Source organism: Phaethon lepturus, unplaced genomic scaffold, assembly GCF_000687285.1.
Source record: "Phaethon lepturus isolate BGI_N335 unplaced genomic scaffold, ASM68728v1 scaffold15591, whole genome shotgun sequence".
Lineage (NCBI taxonomy): Eukaryota > Metazoa > Chordata > Aves > Phaethontiformes > Phaethontidae > Phaethon > Phaethon lepturus.
Window position 1 is genome coordinate 3,502 of NW_010517107.1, and position 17,776 is coordinate 21,277.

At 39.6% G+C, this 17,776-nt stretch overlaps 1 protein-coding gene across 1 annotated transcript in view; it reads left to right on the forward strand.

The window, feature by feature from the left end:
• Positions 1-1,607: 1,607 nt before the first annotated feature.
• LOC104627892 (TBC1 domain family member 14-like) overlaps positions 1,608-17,776 on the forward strand; it is a gene marked incomplete at its 3' end in the record, with an annotated part of 17,889 nt that continues 1,720 nt past the window's right edge. Inside the window, exon 1 of the mRNA XM_010296288.1 lies at positions 1,608-2,335. Coding sequence (XP_010294590.1) covers positions 1,662-2,335 — 674 coding nt within the window. The remainder of the gene's footprint in view (positions 2,336-17,776) is intronic.

The following is a 17,776-nucleotide window of genomic DNA, read 5'->3' on the forward strand; positions in this document are numbered from 1 at the left end:
ATGGAGCGTCGGATCAGCTGGTGAATAGCATTTGCGTAGTAAGCTAAAGAGTTGGTACTCTTGAATTCTTGAACTTTTCACGTAACTGAAAGCACATGGAAAAAATTGTTACAGTTTGGACAAGTGGACTATGTTTGTAGTTTGTTCTCTGTCAACTTACTGCCTGACAGTATCACAAAGCCGAAGTGTATTGATGGGCTCAGATCTAAGAACGGACAGTGTGTCAAACCATGGTGTTTGGCAGGGCTTAGGTGCCATTAGCCAGTGGTTTGGAGCTGCTGGGAGGAACCAGTTTTCCCATATGAGATGTTTAGGTTTCGCTTGGGGTTTTTTTGGGGGGAGTGGGGGTGGTGTCTGTGGTGTGTGTTTGTTTTTTAAAAGTAGAATGTGGGGAGGACCTCCTAGAGGACAACTGGCACCTTAATTAAGTACTACACTTGAGAGAGAACAGGAGACCAGGTTTCAGGAGCTGGAGAAAAATCTGTCTAGAAAGCAAGCTGTTTGCAAGATGGAAGGAGTATTCTTCACTCTTTCACACTCAGCACAGAGTATTTCAGAGTGAAGAAACTGAAGCAATATGTGCATATTTGTTCTGCCAACTGCCACAGAGTAATTACATTGCAAACTTCATCAGAGCTGTAGATAATTTAACCGTTCATATAGAAAGAGAAGATGTATGTAATGTCACAATAATAGTCATGTAGTGTTTTAAAGGGTCAGTAGGAGTTGTGGGAGCACTCCTGGTGGTGTTCCAGGTTTATGAAAGGCTGTGTTTGCCCACGAGGACAGTGCATCTAACCTGCAGCTCATACTTGACTGCCCTGTCTTTGAGGGTCACTCAGATTTAGACTGGAAGTGGGGCACTGACTGGGTTAACTGCCAGGCTGGCAGTGTGAATATGTATTGCAAATATGAAGGATAGTGATCCTTGAATGCAGTAAATACAATATATTTGCAAGTGTCAGTATGTGCACTGGTGAAGTGCATTATGGGTTTTCTCCAAACATTGACTACATGGCTTTGTCGCTATTCAGATTTTTGCATCTCTTAATGCAAACCTAATAATTTTGCATTCTATTTCAGTGACAAATTTATTATCAGTTTTATGGTTTCCAGAAGAATGATAAAAAATTCTATTTAAATGAACAGTTTCAGAAATTTGGTCCAAGTGTATGGAAACAAGTTTTCTAGCCCCTCAACATCAATAAATGCACGTTTATGACGCTAGAGAAATAAAATATTTGTCTTAATATTGACATGGAATATTAAAGTACTGCAGTTTCTATAGTATGCAATTTCTATAGTATGTAACACTCAGGAAATGTATATGAAGCAACCACTGGCACACGAACTGCTTATGAAAAGCTTTTTGTGCTTGACATTTTCTAGAAGCCTAATTGAAGTTGCCATTGTGCTGCTTGTTCAAGGAGAGGGAAGGGATGGTAATCACATGCAAGAGAAGATGAATAACTTTAATTAAAAGCCTAAATTATGACAGGACTGAGTGTATTTAAAAAAACCAAAACCAACAAACAGCCAAGAACAAACCACAACCTTCCTGCAAACTCATAATCTTGTCTTTTTTGTCTTTTTAACCAGTTACCAGTTGGGCCAAGACAACTGATGCAAATTTATCCAACTCCTTAAATGGTTTGAGCTTCATGGGAATTCTGGATGCAAGAGGGGGCAGCAGTATCCAGGGCCTTCAAAACCTGAACCCTGGGACTCCGAGATCTCTCTCATTGCCAGAGCATGGCCCTGGCCAGCTGTCCAGTGCTGTAGAAGATTGTCATAGCCTTAAATCAGTGGATTCTGGTATTCCAACTCTAGAAATAGGAAATCCAGAGCCTGTTCACTGCAGTGTGTTAAATGTGAAGAGGAAGCAGTCAGAACCTGAAGTTGTGCCTGACAGGGCTTTTCAGAGCGCATGCACACTGCCATCTTACGTGCCTCCACGTTCTCTGACTTCTGAACATGACCATGCTGTGCGAAAATCCTCTACTTTCCCAAGAACTGGGTATGACACTGTCAAACTTTATAGTCCAACTTCAAAAACTCTGAATCGAAGTGATGATATCTCTGTTTGTAGTGTTTCTAGTCTTAGTACAGAACTGTCAACAACTTTATCAGTTAGCAATGAAGACATTTTGGACTTTGTGGTCACGAGCAGTTCAAGTGCAATTGTGAATCTTGAGACCGATGAGGCACACTTCTCAGATGTTACCCTCAATTCCTCTAAAGAGACCAATGATCAGAGCCAGCAGGAGTGTTGTCAAGAGATAGATGTGGACAGTAAACGAAAAATATTGGGACCTTTTACAAACTTCTTTGCCAGGTAATACTTCTGTAAAATATATTTGTATTTTAAACAGTGAGATTCATAGGAGAAGAGTCTTGTGTGATATTTTACTTTGATAGAGGTAATAGCTTGCTAATTTATTTTAAATTGATGTCAACAATATGTTTTTTTCTGTTCCAAGTAAGTTAGCAGATATGGCTCAGGACTAAGGCTCTGAATCCTGCTCTGTGTTATCTTTATGATACATGGAAGCATCTTTAATCTTCTTAAAAGATTCCTTCTACATTACAGTAAAAGGAGTTCTGATCAAGTTTTTTTTTTTCTCTGAGTAAGGATTTTCGTTCTGGCTTCTCCAGTGATGCCTTTAGTGATTTTGGCCAAGGTTCTTAATCTCATGTCTCATAAATAGGTAAATACAGATAGGATCCATACCTGTATTGAAGAACTTTGACGTCTAAGGATTCGTAAGTGGTCTCCTAGTGATGAAGTATTTTATTGATCAGTGTAAGTATATGAAGCTTAAAATACAAATACTTGTCAAACACTTGTGTGACTACTATGATTTTTCCAAATCTTAGTTACAGTTTTGTTCATACCTTTTTTCCTTGATTTTTGTATTATGGAATAAGAACATCTAATGTTTTGTCACTTAGTTGTTGAAATGAAAGCATTGGCCATTCAAAGCAGTTACATGACCTCTTCTAAATATGGCCCTTGTATGAACAATAAGGTATTCTAAATGCAGATGTCCAGTGAAAGTGGTGAATGAGGAAAAGGAGTAATCTACTTTTTGGGGTTTGGGTGGTTTGTTTGTGTTTGTTTTTATTTATTTAAGGCCTTCATAATGTATCTTATTTTTAGGATATAATGTCTGAAGTATGGTATATTTTGAAGAAGTGGTTCTAGAAATAAATGTTAGACATCAGACTTGGCTGTATCTAATCTGTTTTGAACATGTGATTGCTTCAGCTAATCTCTTTTTCCTCATATAAACTTGTTTTTTTGCATGAAATGAATAGGCTGATAAAATACTTAAAGAACTGGCAAGCATCCTTCCTTGAAAGGATACCTTGTTTGCAAAGCTTAAGAGAATCGGTTTCTTTAGAACTACTAAACCAGCTGAAGCCTTCACTGATTTTTATTCTTAGGTTAGGGTACTGTGCAGTAGAACTCCAGTCATCAGTCATGTTTGAGGTGCTGAAGCTTTTGTGAACCTCTATCTGTTTGTTGCCATGGAACCAGACGTAATTCTGAAGCAGGAGGCTTCTCAGCACTTCAGAGCATGAACTTTTGTTACCCGTTCTGGTAGCACAGCTGCTAACTCAAACAAATGCTGACCTTCAGCCTGGAAGGGAGCACAGTGGAACAGGCATATTTAGACCCTGCTCAAAGTAGGATATTTAATCGCTTCTCAACTTTTCTCATCCAACAAAATAAAGCCATCTGTCCAAATTCTGTTCTAATGTAGTCTTTAGTGGTTTTGCCAGTGTTACGGAAATGGTGGTACTCACTAGACTGAGCTTTTTAACCTGTGTTTTTTTCAGGCACATTGAATTCCAGAGAACAAAAGCTGTCCTTACTACCTTTTAAATGGGGAACAGGTAATCTTGGTCACCATGGGATGTTATCATGAGAATATGAGGATTAAGTTCAAACTAGGTGACCAGCTTTGAAGTTCCAAGTCTCTGTCTGTAACCTGGCCTTTAGTATCCTTCCCTTTAACATCCACTTTCTGCGCTGTTTTGAAAAGAAGAGTTGCTCACTTTCTCACTTCTTGTCTGTACTTGCACACCACGCACCCACGTTATGCATCTGTTCTCTTAAGTTGTGTGACCTCGTGGTGAGTTTTACAGGTATTGAACAAACAGAGAGCTTCTTAGGGTCCTTCAGTGCCACAGGGAATAATGCTATCTATGTTTATGCTGTCAACATTGTTAAGGATCAAAACATGCTATTTCTGTTGATATATGCGGTCTGCTGTCAATGGGGTTGTAATTGCTTCCTCTAATAATCCCAATACAGTCCCTGTTCCCTGGAGTTCCTGTGGCCTTTATTATGCTTCTTGGATTCCTAGGGCTTAACCAAGTATTTCAGTAAATGAACTTGGGCCCTGCAGTGTTTTGTTTGAAAGTAACTGACTTCTGGGAGCATTCCTACCTAGCTCGCCTTGTGCTGTCAGCCAGGGTTTGTGTACAGCATTAGATGAAGAGGAGGCGTTTGGTCTTCGAAGATATTATTCCAGCTTCCTGAGAAGGGAGCTTCTTAAAAGTAGTATGTAAAAAGTGCTGCAATGGTAGGTATAAACAAAGTCCCAGAGAGGAGCATGTTCTTAGCACTTCAATCTGTGCTGAATGGAGTTTCACTTAAGATTCACAGTCTTGCAGGTTAAGTGTGTAAACCTGCCCTTTTGAAAACCAAGGATGAACTATGGCAGGAGAAAGTCAGATTGCTTTGGCTTGGGTCAGTGGCTGGCACACTTGTGTACAATGTGAAGAATGAGCACCTGAGTGGTTTGTACACAGGTTTTCTACTTTCCAGCAGCCTGATGGTTGTGGGGTAAAGCTGCAGTGCAGGGGCTCTCAGCCTTCATCTGCAGGTTGAGGTCTTTAAGGGCTCCTCTGGGTAATGGGATACAAGTTTGAACCACTGAGAGCAAAGATTAATCAGCTTAGTTTTTGCTCAAGTTGTTGACATTTGGTAAAAGGAGAAACCTTGCTTTTTGAAATGGCAGCTGTGCTTGTATTGAACCCTGTCTGTCATCTGAGAATGTGTTAGTTTCTCTAACTTGTCAAGACCGAATTGGCTCTGGATATGTCAGTTAAGGTTTACAGCTGCCTGTAGATAATACTGACAAAAATTAGATGCTTCCAGTGCTTGGTCACATGCATCTAAGCTGCTTACATATTAATTCAGGGTAAATCTTCTATAGTGTCAAGAAGATGCTTAGAGAAGCACCTGCTTTGGAATGTAAAATGTAAAATTATTTCTCAGCACTCTGTAGATTTATTTTTCCTCACAGGACTGTATGCATGTGTGCACGTGCACTATGCATGAAGTTGTGTTCTCCATGTCAGTTGTGGCAATATCTGTGGTGCGTTAGGAAGTGTCGGTGTTGGCTTGGGGCTGCAGTTGAAAATTGAGTTATAGAGAAGATTGAAGAAAGGGGAACACTGTTGGCTTGTTGCATGTCAATCCCAGCACCTTCAAGGGCACTTGGGAATGGAGTGCTCCTGCCCTGCCTTCTGGAGCACTATGGTGAAGAAAGTTTCCTTGGCTGTTCCTCTGGCTCAGTTGCTGTCTCTTCAGCAGTTTGAGACTCTGGAAGGTTTCTGGCTGTTTCCTCAGGTTCTTACATGTCTCTTTGGGTGTGGCAGGAAGATCCAAAGTGAGAAAAAGAGACTGCTTTCCTGCTTGTTTATGCATAGCTTTCCTCTTGAAAGAGCTTAAAGCGTCACAGGTATAGTGCTAGGTGGAGTACTAGTGCTCTCGTTAGGCTCCAGGTAAGCACATGAAAAGGGATTATTGCTTCTGAAAGCAACTGTAATGCTGACAAAGAAACCTGATGTGTTGGTTGTTTTCAAGTGTCACATGTACTTGTATCAGCTCTAAAAGGCCAGAGGTCTTTCACATAAAGCGTGAGTTTGAATTAATTTCCTTAATTTGAATATATGCAGGAGCTTGGTTTGAGAAACAGTGTGGGCAGATAACTGTCTGGGAGACTAAAGCGTCGGTGTCTTGTCTGTTCCCCTGCCCTAGTGACCCAGAGTAGTGTAGGTTAATGAGTTTTACCTTTGGACTTTGCTTCTGCACAGTTCTGCTGAAACACAGACTTTTTAAATGCTCGGGTTTTTAAACAGCTTTGCAGAATCAGGACCATTGTGATTTCACTGTAGTAGCTGTGCTTTTCATTTATTGTTTTGGAGAGCGAGGATGAGGCTTTTTATGGTTACACGCAGTGACTATAAAAAGGACTAGGAACTATGTTAAGTTAAATAGTAAGCCATGCAATTCCCTTCCTTTTGAATGGACTACAAGAACCCAAAGTCTTTATTTAGTCCACTGCTGTGCCATTTGTTGCCTTATTTCACTAATTTTGGTGTTAAAAGGAAGGTAGAATAACAAGGAGCATTATACTGTTGATTTCCCACTTTCATCTTTCCAAAAAGGGAATTCACTGACCACAGAAGGTAAGAGAATGGATTAAAATAATTACGATCGAGTAATCTGAGATGTTTAACTTTATATATGATGTTGTGTCCTCTTCTGTGCATGTTTTATGTTAAATGAAGCCTATTAGAGGCTGTTCAGGAGGAGGCAGGCTCAGAACAGGACTGAAGTGTGTAGGAGGAGGGACAGAAAGAGCTGCATGTGCTGTCAGGGAGGATATGAATATACTGCTTTTAACCACAAATGAACAAAAACTAGCTGAGCTGCATGTGGAGTTGTCCAGAAGCTGGGAGGAAGGACTCCAGAAACCCAGGCTTCGGCAGAGGGAGCTGGCACGGACACCCAGCACAGGCCACTTCACTGCCCTGTGGGCTGGCTGGGCTCCCCAGTGCTGCAGGTGCCTGCTCCCCCAGGCAACCCGTTGGAGGGAAAAGAGGAATTTGGTGGCAGTTTCATCCCACCTCACTGCTTTATCTGGGTGCATTTTGAGCTAATTGTTGTCAATAACTGGCATTTAAAAGGGTTAGGGAGAGAGGAAGGCAAACAAGCTTATGTGTCAGTGGTGTGGGAAGCAGCATAGGCACTGAAGACCCCTATTAAGAGATGATGCTGGAAGCAATATTTCAGCAGCCCGTGAGACATTCAGATATACTCATCTGATGGGTGCTTTAGTCTTCACAATATGGTTTTGAATACTACTTATTTGAAAGCCACTTTCTGTCTACTTTAAATGAAAGACTAGTGGTCCTCCCCTCATCTGTACTTACTATCACATTTCTACATAGAACAAAAGAAAAGTTGCAGAACTTTTCTGAACCAAACATTTTCTCTCAAAGCAAGTCTTCCACAGGTGCAAAGTTTGAGTTCCAGAAAGACAACAGCCTTTTCTTTTGATAAAGATTGAAAATTGTTGAAAATTGAATGATACAGTTTTCAGAATTCCTATCCTCTAATTCACTGTGTCAAGTTTTGGACTTTGTCATGTGGCCTGTTCTCCACTAGGTGTTGAACTGAAACTGTCCACATTCATTTTAATCCCTGTTTTCCTTTTATGTGTGAAATAAAAATTTTGTTTAAAATTACTGTTCTGTTAATTCTTCCTCAAGTTTTGCATTAAATCTTACGTGAGATGCGGCCCTTCAGAATAAAGGGAAGTTGCTTTCGCAGATAAAACCTGCTTTATTTAAACTTCTATTTGGGCAAAACTGTTTTCAGTTACTCAACAGAAAAACCAAGAGGCTTGTTGAAGTTATTGGTTCATTATGGAAGTTAAATGAAACACTGCTCAGCAGTACTTTGAGTATGGGCATTTTTTTACAGTAATGGTACAAAACTATGCAGTAAGTGAGGACTTAATGTGATCCAGTTGTTACTTTAAATATAATAATAATATTTTTAATTAATAATAGTATCTTTATTTAAAGTCAAATGTGTATGTTTCTTTTCTAATGGCTGGGGGGGAGCATTACAAAAGTCTCACATTGGCTAGTGAATAAGATTTGTAGCATAGATGGGTGTTGTATGTTGCTTGCAGCTTTCAGCTATAATGCTTTTTCCCCCTGGTTCCTTCTCCTTCATCTCCTGTGTGAGGCTGCCTTTTGGAAAGCTTGCGGTTGTTTGGTTCTCTGCATTCTACATGCTTGCTTTTGAATAGAAAGAGTAAGCATTACATACCTTTTTGGTAGATGTAAACAAGACTTCAGGAACTATTTCAGGTGAATGAAATTAAGGTCTGCTTTCCTTCTGCTTCATTGTCTATATGAAGGTTTAGTGAATTAGTGGGTTAGATGGACTTCGTATCTTCAGCTAATATGCAAGAACTTGCCTGATGTTTCCCTGTGTTAAAAGGATCTGTGAGAAGTGGATGGGCACTGGGGAGAGGGAGTATATCAGCACAATCATGTCCATGTGACACTCTATCTCTCTGTCTAATCAAAACACTATTTAATGTTCAGCTGACTTTTTGTTCCCTCCCTTCCTTATTGGCAATATCAACTGTTGTAAGTTCCTGCAAGTACAGAAATGATAAAAAAAAATTAATCTGCCTGTAAAGAGTACTTAATTCAGGGTCGACATTGTGAGAGAATGTTATGTACATTTAGAGATTCTGAAAAATGCAAGTAAGGTGAAATTAATGGAATAAATATAAACTCTCGCTCCTTGATTATTTTTTTAATACAGTCTCCCTTCCTTTCCTGGTGTTACATAATCTATGGCAAAGTTGGAGTCAACATTAACTTTTGTTTTTAAACATATTTATAAAGGCTGAAACATTAAATGGTCTGTTAATAAAATTCTATGTATGGATCAACACCTGTTTAATGAAATAGTATATGGAGACCGTGGGTTTTCTGGAGCAGGAATATGTGTGTTTATGCCTTTCTCTGGATATTCAGAGTTCTGTTAAGTGTTGAGCTTGTTGGCAAGAAAAAAATAGTCTATGAATTCTTCTTTATGAGGTGTTAATCTCTATTTGGGCATTAGTTACATTGCTGTTTTAAGGAGCTATCCATATTAAGCCTCTCTTCCTAGTCATTAAGTGCCTCAAAAGTTTTTGAGCCATACGTAAGAATAATAAAGAAGAAAACCCTACAGTAAATAAGGGTTGCATTACCTTACATTGACAACTGACAGAATAAACACAAGAACTTGGTAACAATCATGAGGTAGGACAAGGTATTTATTTACTTAGTGCTTGGACTCCTGTTTGTGAGCTGCAGCCTTTTGCAAGTGCAGAATTGGAAAACAGTTTAGGCTGGAAGAGACTTCTGGAGCCATCTGGTGTAACATCCTGCTCAGTGCAGGGCTGACTTCAGCACTAGACCATGTTCCTCAGGACCTTGTTGAGTCAATTGTGAGTATATCCAAGGATAGAGTTCCCGCAGCCTCTCTAGGCTACATGGTCCAGGATTTAGCCACTACCACTGTGATTATTTTTTTTTCTCCGCTTTTATCCAGTTGGAATTTACCTTGCAGCAGCTTGCTGCTTTGCCTCTCGTTTTTCTTCTGTTTGCATCTCAGACTGGTCATCTAGGCTAAACGAAACTGCCTCTCTCAGCGTCCCCACTTGTATATCGTAGGCTTCAGCACCCACAGTGGTGATCCACTGGACTTCCTCTAGTTTTTGATCTCTCTTCATCTTAGTCCAGGGGCCTCAAACTGGATACAGATATAGTCTCATGGGTACGGGGTAGAGCTTCTAATAGTTTTTCCTCTTGATCTTGCTAATACAACCCAGTCCATGTTTAATCTTTATTGCTGCAAGGTCTTACTGCTGAGTCAGGTTCAGTTTTTTGCTTGGGATGACATTTCATGTATTCATTCAATTTTTGGTTTGTGTGTTAATAGTATTCCAGATCAATGAAGAAATCTGCTTTCAGACTCTGGGAATAGAATTTTAGGTTATTCTGATAACATCGGGTTGACTGGGAATTTTGCCAGCTAGAAAAGAACCATTATGTGTAGCTGGTTGACTCTAATAGTTTGAACTTGGACCCAAACATTGTTTTTGTATGAGAGTCCTAACTTGCTGAAACTCCCTTTTCTGAGAATTCTGCAGTATTAGTGTGGTAGGCTACCACTGTGCATCATCAACATGCAAAATAGTTCTTGATTTGCTACAACCAGTCCTAACTGCTAAATGTGCAGGATTACTGTCTGATTTATCTTTTCATGACTTTGACACCTCAGTGCAGGCAGTTCTGCTTTGTTCTCCTCTGAAATGAGGGCTACTGTCAAAGGAAAAAAGGTAAACACAGAATATTACAGTCTTGATAAGTGGTTTATCAAACCCTGCTTTTTTCCCCAGAACCGTAAAGGGAGATTTCAAAGTTACCCTGTTGCAAGCTTTCAGATAATCCTGTACTGCTAACTTGTATTACTGTCTCCCTCAACTGTGGAAATCTTTTTTCAGACCTGCAGTTATCTGTTGCATTGTAAAGTGTCATTACTCTTTGTTCTTACTGAACATACTGGAATGTCAGTGGCTAGAAAAATTTGTTTATAAAATGTGATAGGGATTTACAAAACATGATTTGTCATTAGTTACGTAGTTTCATAGGTAGGTTGGCTTCTAGGCTGTCTGGCTCTACTTCTATTGGATTTGTTTATCCATAAACCAAGCATGGTTCTTCCTTTACCTTGACCTTTGGCAATCTCTCAGACATAAAATTCTGCAAACCCTGCTTTTGTATGTGGTTTTGGAATCTTATTCAGAGCATAACTTCTGAATTGCTGATGAAGGTTCTTCACCATAGCTAAAATACTTGAGCTTTTTTGATGATACTTTCTTCTGTTGTATTTTGATTGATGGTTGGCTTTGTTTGTTTTTTTAAATAAAAGTGTAGGTTGACTGAGAGGTGATCTGGGGTTGGAAGGGGGGAATGCAAGACTGGCAATCACTGCATCTAGTGAATTATTTCCAGAAACCAGTGTTATCTGGTCGCTGTTGGCTTTCAGCTGTGGATAAGGTAGATTTAGGGCTCTTCAGGAGATTTTGGTAGGTCGTCTTGTCCCACAAACAAGGTCTGGTACCCAGAGTGCAATAGGCCAATCTTGCGCACAGAGCCGAGAGATTTATTTATTTCATGTTTGCGCAAAGATGGGTGTGAGGTGGTAATTCCAAAAAACTAGCCCACCACATGAAGGAATTACAACGTATTTATCCTGTTACATGATTAGCAAAAACAATGGAAAACCTGCCCAAATTTACATTTATAGTGATTACCATATTGCTTGCTCTTGGTTTGTTATATTTAAATTAGCTTTGTTTGCCATGGAAATCGGCACACGTGATCTTGGCAGGTGTGGGAGGCAATTTGCATAGACCAGTTGAGTCAGTGGTCGTGATCTCCCCCTGACACCTTTACCTTTCCCCCAGTTACTGTGGGTTTTGCTGATTTCATGCCAGTGGCTTTCTTTGATCCTTGTTATCTTCCTTGTAACAAGATGTCTCCTTTAAGTCCCTCTTATGAATTCCACTTCTGGAGAGGTTGGTGATTAGTAAGGCATACAAAGTAATCAGACCTAAATTGAACAGTGTCACCATTATCTAGGCATTAACCTAGTGGTGCTCAGTCTACATTCTGACAAGAATTTCCTCTCAAGTCCATCAGTTCCCTAGTCATCATGATTTATGTTTCTCGTTCTTGCACTAATCAGGTAAGCAAAATTGCTGTGATAGAATATGTTGCTGATTTTTTTCAGGGTTTATTTTCTTTGCCTCTAGAAATTGTTTAAGTGGCTGGAGTGCAAATTTGGACCATCTAGAAGTGAGAATCTTTCTTCTGTTTATTGAGGTTAAGCTGTGAAAGTTATGGTTAGTACAGAATACGAAACGTCATTGAAGGATGAGAAAAAAACAAAGTTTTTACACCTTTTTGTTGCCAAAACCAGGACACTTTTAATTAAATTCCATAATAGTGTGAGAATGTTTCCTAGATAGTGTTAATTGAATTTGTACCATGTCAGGTAAGGTGGCTGGACACTTTTGCTCACAATGCAGCAAATACTTAATAAAATTTCTCTTTATATATTTTTTTTGCTTAATAGGTACTGTATGTTACTTGAAATGTCCTGTTTCAATGTAGGTTTCTGGATACCTTGACGAATAATGTCTGTGGAGACATCTCTTGTGCTTGACATGGGTTTACCTCATTCTTAAGATTAGTATCTGCTTACTGTCAAACTCTTCAGATAAAGTCTGTTATACTCTCCAGTAGGACTCCCTTTGAATAGGCAAGTGCTCAAGACCGTAGTGCTCTCTCCTCATGTAGTTCAGAGTTACCAGGAAATTTACATGCAAGTCTGATACTGATTTGAAATTGTTTTTCAAGATAATTTTGTTCTACCAAATTTGAACCTTTTGAACTTTCTCGGCTACCCTTACTTTTCATCTGCTCTACTCATGAGACTGGTGAGTCCTTCCAGTTGTTAATTCGCATGACTATTCTAATTTTTTTGTCTTCTGAAAATAACCTTCTTAATTGAAAGACTAATTAAAACTTGAATGTGAGCATGCATCTTGAAAGCTGGAAATGTTGGATGTGTTTTTAACACTCATAGCAAAAATGTACTTGCAGTTGCAAATTAGTTTTGGGTAAATGCAGGTGAAAAAATTGCATCAGTCTGTGCATGCGTTGGATCATTTTCTAGTTAATTCTCATGCGTGTTTCTTCACAGCAGCTGTCTTTTTGAGACTAAGGAACCTATTTATTTGCAAATATAATCTCTATGCTAGGTCAGCGTAGTCTACCACAGAGCAGCATATGCCATTTTACTTTTGTTTTGCTCACAATTGTCATTCCATGCTACATGCTAGTAGTTCACACACTGTGGTCTTTGGAACTTCATCTAAGGAGCCATGTCAAACCAGTAACATCAAAATAGTTAATCATCAATTTCTGATTTTCTGGAGAAACCAAATACTGTAATCATGGCAACTCCAAAGTCCTAAGCTCCTGTACCCTTTTATTCCAGGCAACTGGTATATCTTGGGAGTTTGGGGGTGGAGGGCGGGGAAATACTGTGCGTTGCCTGGAAGTCAAGGTGTAGGGGATGTGTGTGCACCAGCAGGCGTCAGTGGGTGTTTGTCCGCCTCGCTCTTCCAGCCTCTGACAGCTACGGTGTCGGAGCCCATCCTTTCTTCCTGTTGTTCAAGTGACATGTGCCAGAGAAACAGTTCCTTGACTCTGGTGGTACCAAACTTCAGAGGTATCTCAAGGGGCACGGTATTGAGCCCACCTGGCTAGAGAAGACTTTGAGACTTTTCAGGGAGGAGGTTTACAGCTGAATTTTAAGATCTGCACTAGATTGGGAGCAGAAGCCATGGCAACACTCTCTCCGGTCCTTTTAGCGGATAGGTTTGTATGCTGGACGGGGCAGGAGGGGGAAGTGGTGGGGAGGGATGACCTTTTGAGAGGTGACTTCACGTAAGTGGATAACTTTGCCTGGCACATGCCACAGCTGAAATGTGGAAAAGGTGAATACTTGAACACTTGTGGAGCAGCGCTGTGAACTTGTCACGTGGCAGTAGTTGCTGGCAGTTGTGTTACAGGCTTCCTGTCTTTTTAGAAAGAGAATTGGCCTGAACTAAAAAAACTTTCTGCATCAGTTGTGATGCGGGACCGTGTTTAAAAGCATAGGCTTGAAAAACCTGTAATAGGTGCTCTGTGGATAGGTTTGGCTTGATTACTTGTTGTTGATGTGGTTCTAATATTTATTTTTTACTTTTTTATTTGATTGAGGCTTCAGCCTGACAATGGCAGCACACGGGGCTACATAAATGCTGTCAGTATATGAATGTGTAGTATGAATATATGGCGACCAGTCAGTAAGTTTATCTTAGCAGTGCTTATAGAACCAAAATGAAGTAGTTTGTAAGTTTTATTAAAAAATAAGGTTTTCCTGACACTGCTGAACTTATCTATTAGTATTAACTTCTTCTCTTCCCCACAAAAAAAGGCAGTTGGGCAGATCAGTATATGGTAGTGGTGCAGTATGTGTATGTTCAAGCAAAAGATTGTTCAGTCTCTTATATCACAGGATGCCATTTGTATGCATGTAAACATTAACTCTGGAGTTAGAATTAAATTCTCTTCAGGCAGGTAATTCCTCTCCACAGCTCAATTAAAATAACAAGGTTAAACCGCTGTTTGGTGCCAAATACTGTTTTCAGGGGACTTTGCAAAAGTACTTTTCTATTTGAAATGTGGTCTCAATTTAACTTCTGTGCTTGGTTTTCCTAAAATAAGCAGCTGCAGACACTTAGTGTAAAATAGTTAACATGTTCAATGGGAATGCAAATGTAACCCATGACACTTTAATGGCTCCACACTAATGATACTGCAGACATGATGTATCACATCAGATATTCCTGTTAATATCCCTGTTGTAAATCAGCGTGATGTGCTCTAATGGTTGTGAAGAGGACAATGAGACTGAGATAAAGATCAGCATGTGATCTTTTCTTTCCAGGCATGTCAACTCTTTTTACATTCAACATCTCAATTTCTGTATCTTAAAACACTTGTAATTAAACTTCAGGATCTTTTACTCCAGGATTTCTGAGCTCATCTTTGGAGTGAAAATCTGCTTTTTTTTCAAATAGAGAATTTTTGCTCCTTGTTAACCTGTATTTTCCATTAGGTAAGAGCTCAAGTTACCTTAAGACTGGATTTTTTTTTTTTTGTGTGTGTGAATTGCATTTGCTCAGAAGTGAGACTACTTAGTGCTTTTTTTTGAAAATCCTAGGGAGCTGTGTAAGCATGGGAGGAAAGGATTTCCTTTTTGTGCTATGGCAGCAGAAAAATGAAAGCTTTTGCTATGAATTATTTGCTCTGATGTCACCGAAATTGGGAATAAACCTTGTAACACCAATGTAGTGTTAAAAGGCAGGCATTCTTTATTCACGGCGCCGGGAACACGGGGGATAGCTCCTCCTAAATCGTGTTCCTCAATCAGTTCAAAAATCAAACATTTATAGGCCTATGATTACAAAATTAATACATATTCATCAAGTTTCCATACAGTGATTGGTTAAGTATTCCTCGCTTACCATGTAAATGACTACGCATGCTCACTATAATTTCTTGGGATTTTACTTCCTTAATCTTTTGAGTCGGAGGGTTTCTTGAGTGGGTGGTCTCTGAGTCGGTGGTCGCGATCTCCCCCTGCCGGAATTACCTCTCCTACAAAGTTCACTTAAGCTTGGCAACACTCAATAGGCTTTCACGGGCTGTCGGCCCAATATGTAATCATTTACCCCACAGTCCTTTGTATTAAGACAGGACTATAGAATGAATAATTACCTACCTACCGGACCACCGAACTGACCAAGGTGTTCCTTCTTGTTCCTAACTACTTGTACCATAATATCATGATCACAATGTTACACTTAATTCCTTGATAATTAAATCAAGATGGGAAGGGTTAAATGGGCTCTTGAGCAGCATTACTGGTGCATAACCTGTTCCTATAGTTACATCTGTACAACTTATTACCAACCTATTTTCTAGTTATTGTTTAATTTCCCCATCACCTTGGTTACACTGATACATATATGGCAGAAATTACTACTTTATTGTAAGGCAGTTGCATATTTAAAGGGTCTCCTTTCAGTCCATAAATCTCAACTAGTGGCTTTATCAGGACCCAGTGGTGGTGTCCTGATTTATTGCAGAGCTTTGCAGAAATCAGACCAGAAAACATTCCATAGTTGGTTATTTTTTTTCCCCTTAAATCTTCTAAAATTTGGTGCAAAGGAAGCAGCATCTCTTCCGCTCCTCTCATTCCTGCCCAGCTGTCAGGTGGTTTACCTTTGGCTTTTTCCAGTCTAGAACTGTGTGTCCTCAGTCACAGCAAGAACAGGTTGTAGTTTGCAGCTGATTGTGCCAATTTGTGGTTTCTGATAACGTTATGCCTTTTGAGAATTTTGAGACTTTTTCAAGAGTGCATAAAGAGTGTGGACACAAGCAACACACCAGGATGTAGGCATAGACAAAGGGGGAGGGGGGAAAGAGGAAAAGGCAGAGTAAGTTGCTCTGTACAGAATGGGAATTGTATATTGATCATATCTGCTGCCTTAGGTTCTCTCTCTCTCTCTCTCTCTCTAAAAAATTAAAAAAAGAAAAGAAAAAGGTGAACTGGAAATCCCTGACGTAGTGCAAAGAGAGGAAGAGATGCCTGGTACTAGACCCTGGTCCTAGTGATAGGATGAGAGAAAATGGCCTCAAGTTGCACCAGGGGAAGTTTAAACTGGATATTAGGAAAAAATTCTTTACTGAGAGAGTGGTCAAACATTGGAACAGGCTGCCCAGGGAGGTGGCGGAGTCAACCATCAGTGGAAGGATTCAAAAAACATGTAGATGTGGCCCTTCAGGACATGGTTTAGTGGGCATGGTGGTGTTGGGTTGATGGTTGGACTTAGTGATTCTGTTATTCTGTGATCATGAAGGTTGGAAAGGACCTTCAAGATAATCAAGTCCAACCTCTAACCCAATGCCACCATGTCCCCTAAAGGTCTTAAAGGTCTTTTTTAACCTTAATTATTCTGTGAGTGCGCTGAGCAAGTGCTGAGCAGATAAGCTGTGGAACAGATTACTTACTACAATGCTCCCTCTAAAGGGAAAACGGTTAGGATTGCGGAATTGAATTGAAAGCAAGTATGCGAGATTGACTTTTCAGCTTTACTTCATCTTACACAGGCGTTTGCAGCAGAGAGCTATTATACTTTATCTTTCCAATTCACCTTGATTTTGCTCTGAGGATAAAAAACCTACTGCTGCTCTTAAAATCCCAGAGAAGATCGGGGGTATTGTTGCTTGTTTATACCTGTGCTAGTAATCTCTAATGTGGATAGATAGGGACAGAATATTGCCTGCGAGTCCTTCAATTTTCATGCTATTGCAGTGCTAATGAACTGTGGTGAAAGCCTTTTACTTGCAAAAGAGGGTTTGAATGTGCACAGAACTGTCACACAGGTATATCTCGTTGTGGGGCTCTTTCAGGTGTCCCTGATGCCGGAAGTTCTTGTTTTCTCTGAAGACAGTATGTGACCTGGAATTTGTTTGCTTTTTGAAGTAATAACAACCTAAAAGAAAACCTTTTGCAAGGACAGTCGGTCTTGCATTGTGTATCCTATTTACCTGCAGTGATTTTGATGATATTATTCCTTTCATGTTTTCCTTTTCATTCTTAGATATATTTTTAGAACTTGCTTGATATTTCTTCATTTTGTATTAACTAAACATATATAAAATAATCTCATGTCTGTCTCTCTTTACATTTTATTTTTTTGGTAGCTGTCTCAGATGATCCTATAAATCCATCATCTCAGGCTGTCTTACATATATGTTATGAACTTGGGAAGGGGTGAGAAGGTAATTAGATGCAGAAGCCCTTCAGGGTGTGAAATGCTCAAACAGAATGGATTCTTTATATTGCCGAGGTGAAGGAATTGCTGATGAAAAGAGAGCAAATTCAACTGAGATACCTTTTATTGGAAGTTGTTTTTATGATGGTCTCTTTTTCCCAGTGCTAGCAGTTGTAGCGATAGCAGCATAGTCAAACTTGTTGATTAATGCTCTTGTTAGCTTATAAACCTCTTAAGTAGCATTACAGCTATAATGATGAACTACAGGAGAGCTTCATAACACTGAAATGGAGTATGATAGTTAAGACAAAGCAAATCTTTGGTTTTGATCCAGTAGTTTACCTGCAGAATTATAATTTCATACTTGGAAAAACATGGAAAGAGGGAAAACGTGGCAGAATATTGCTGTGTTTTTCATGCTGTTCTTTAGTGCTTTCCCT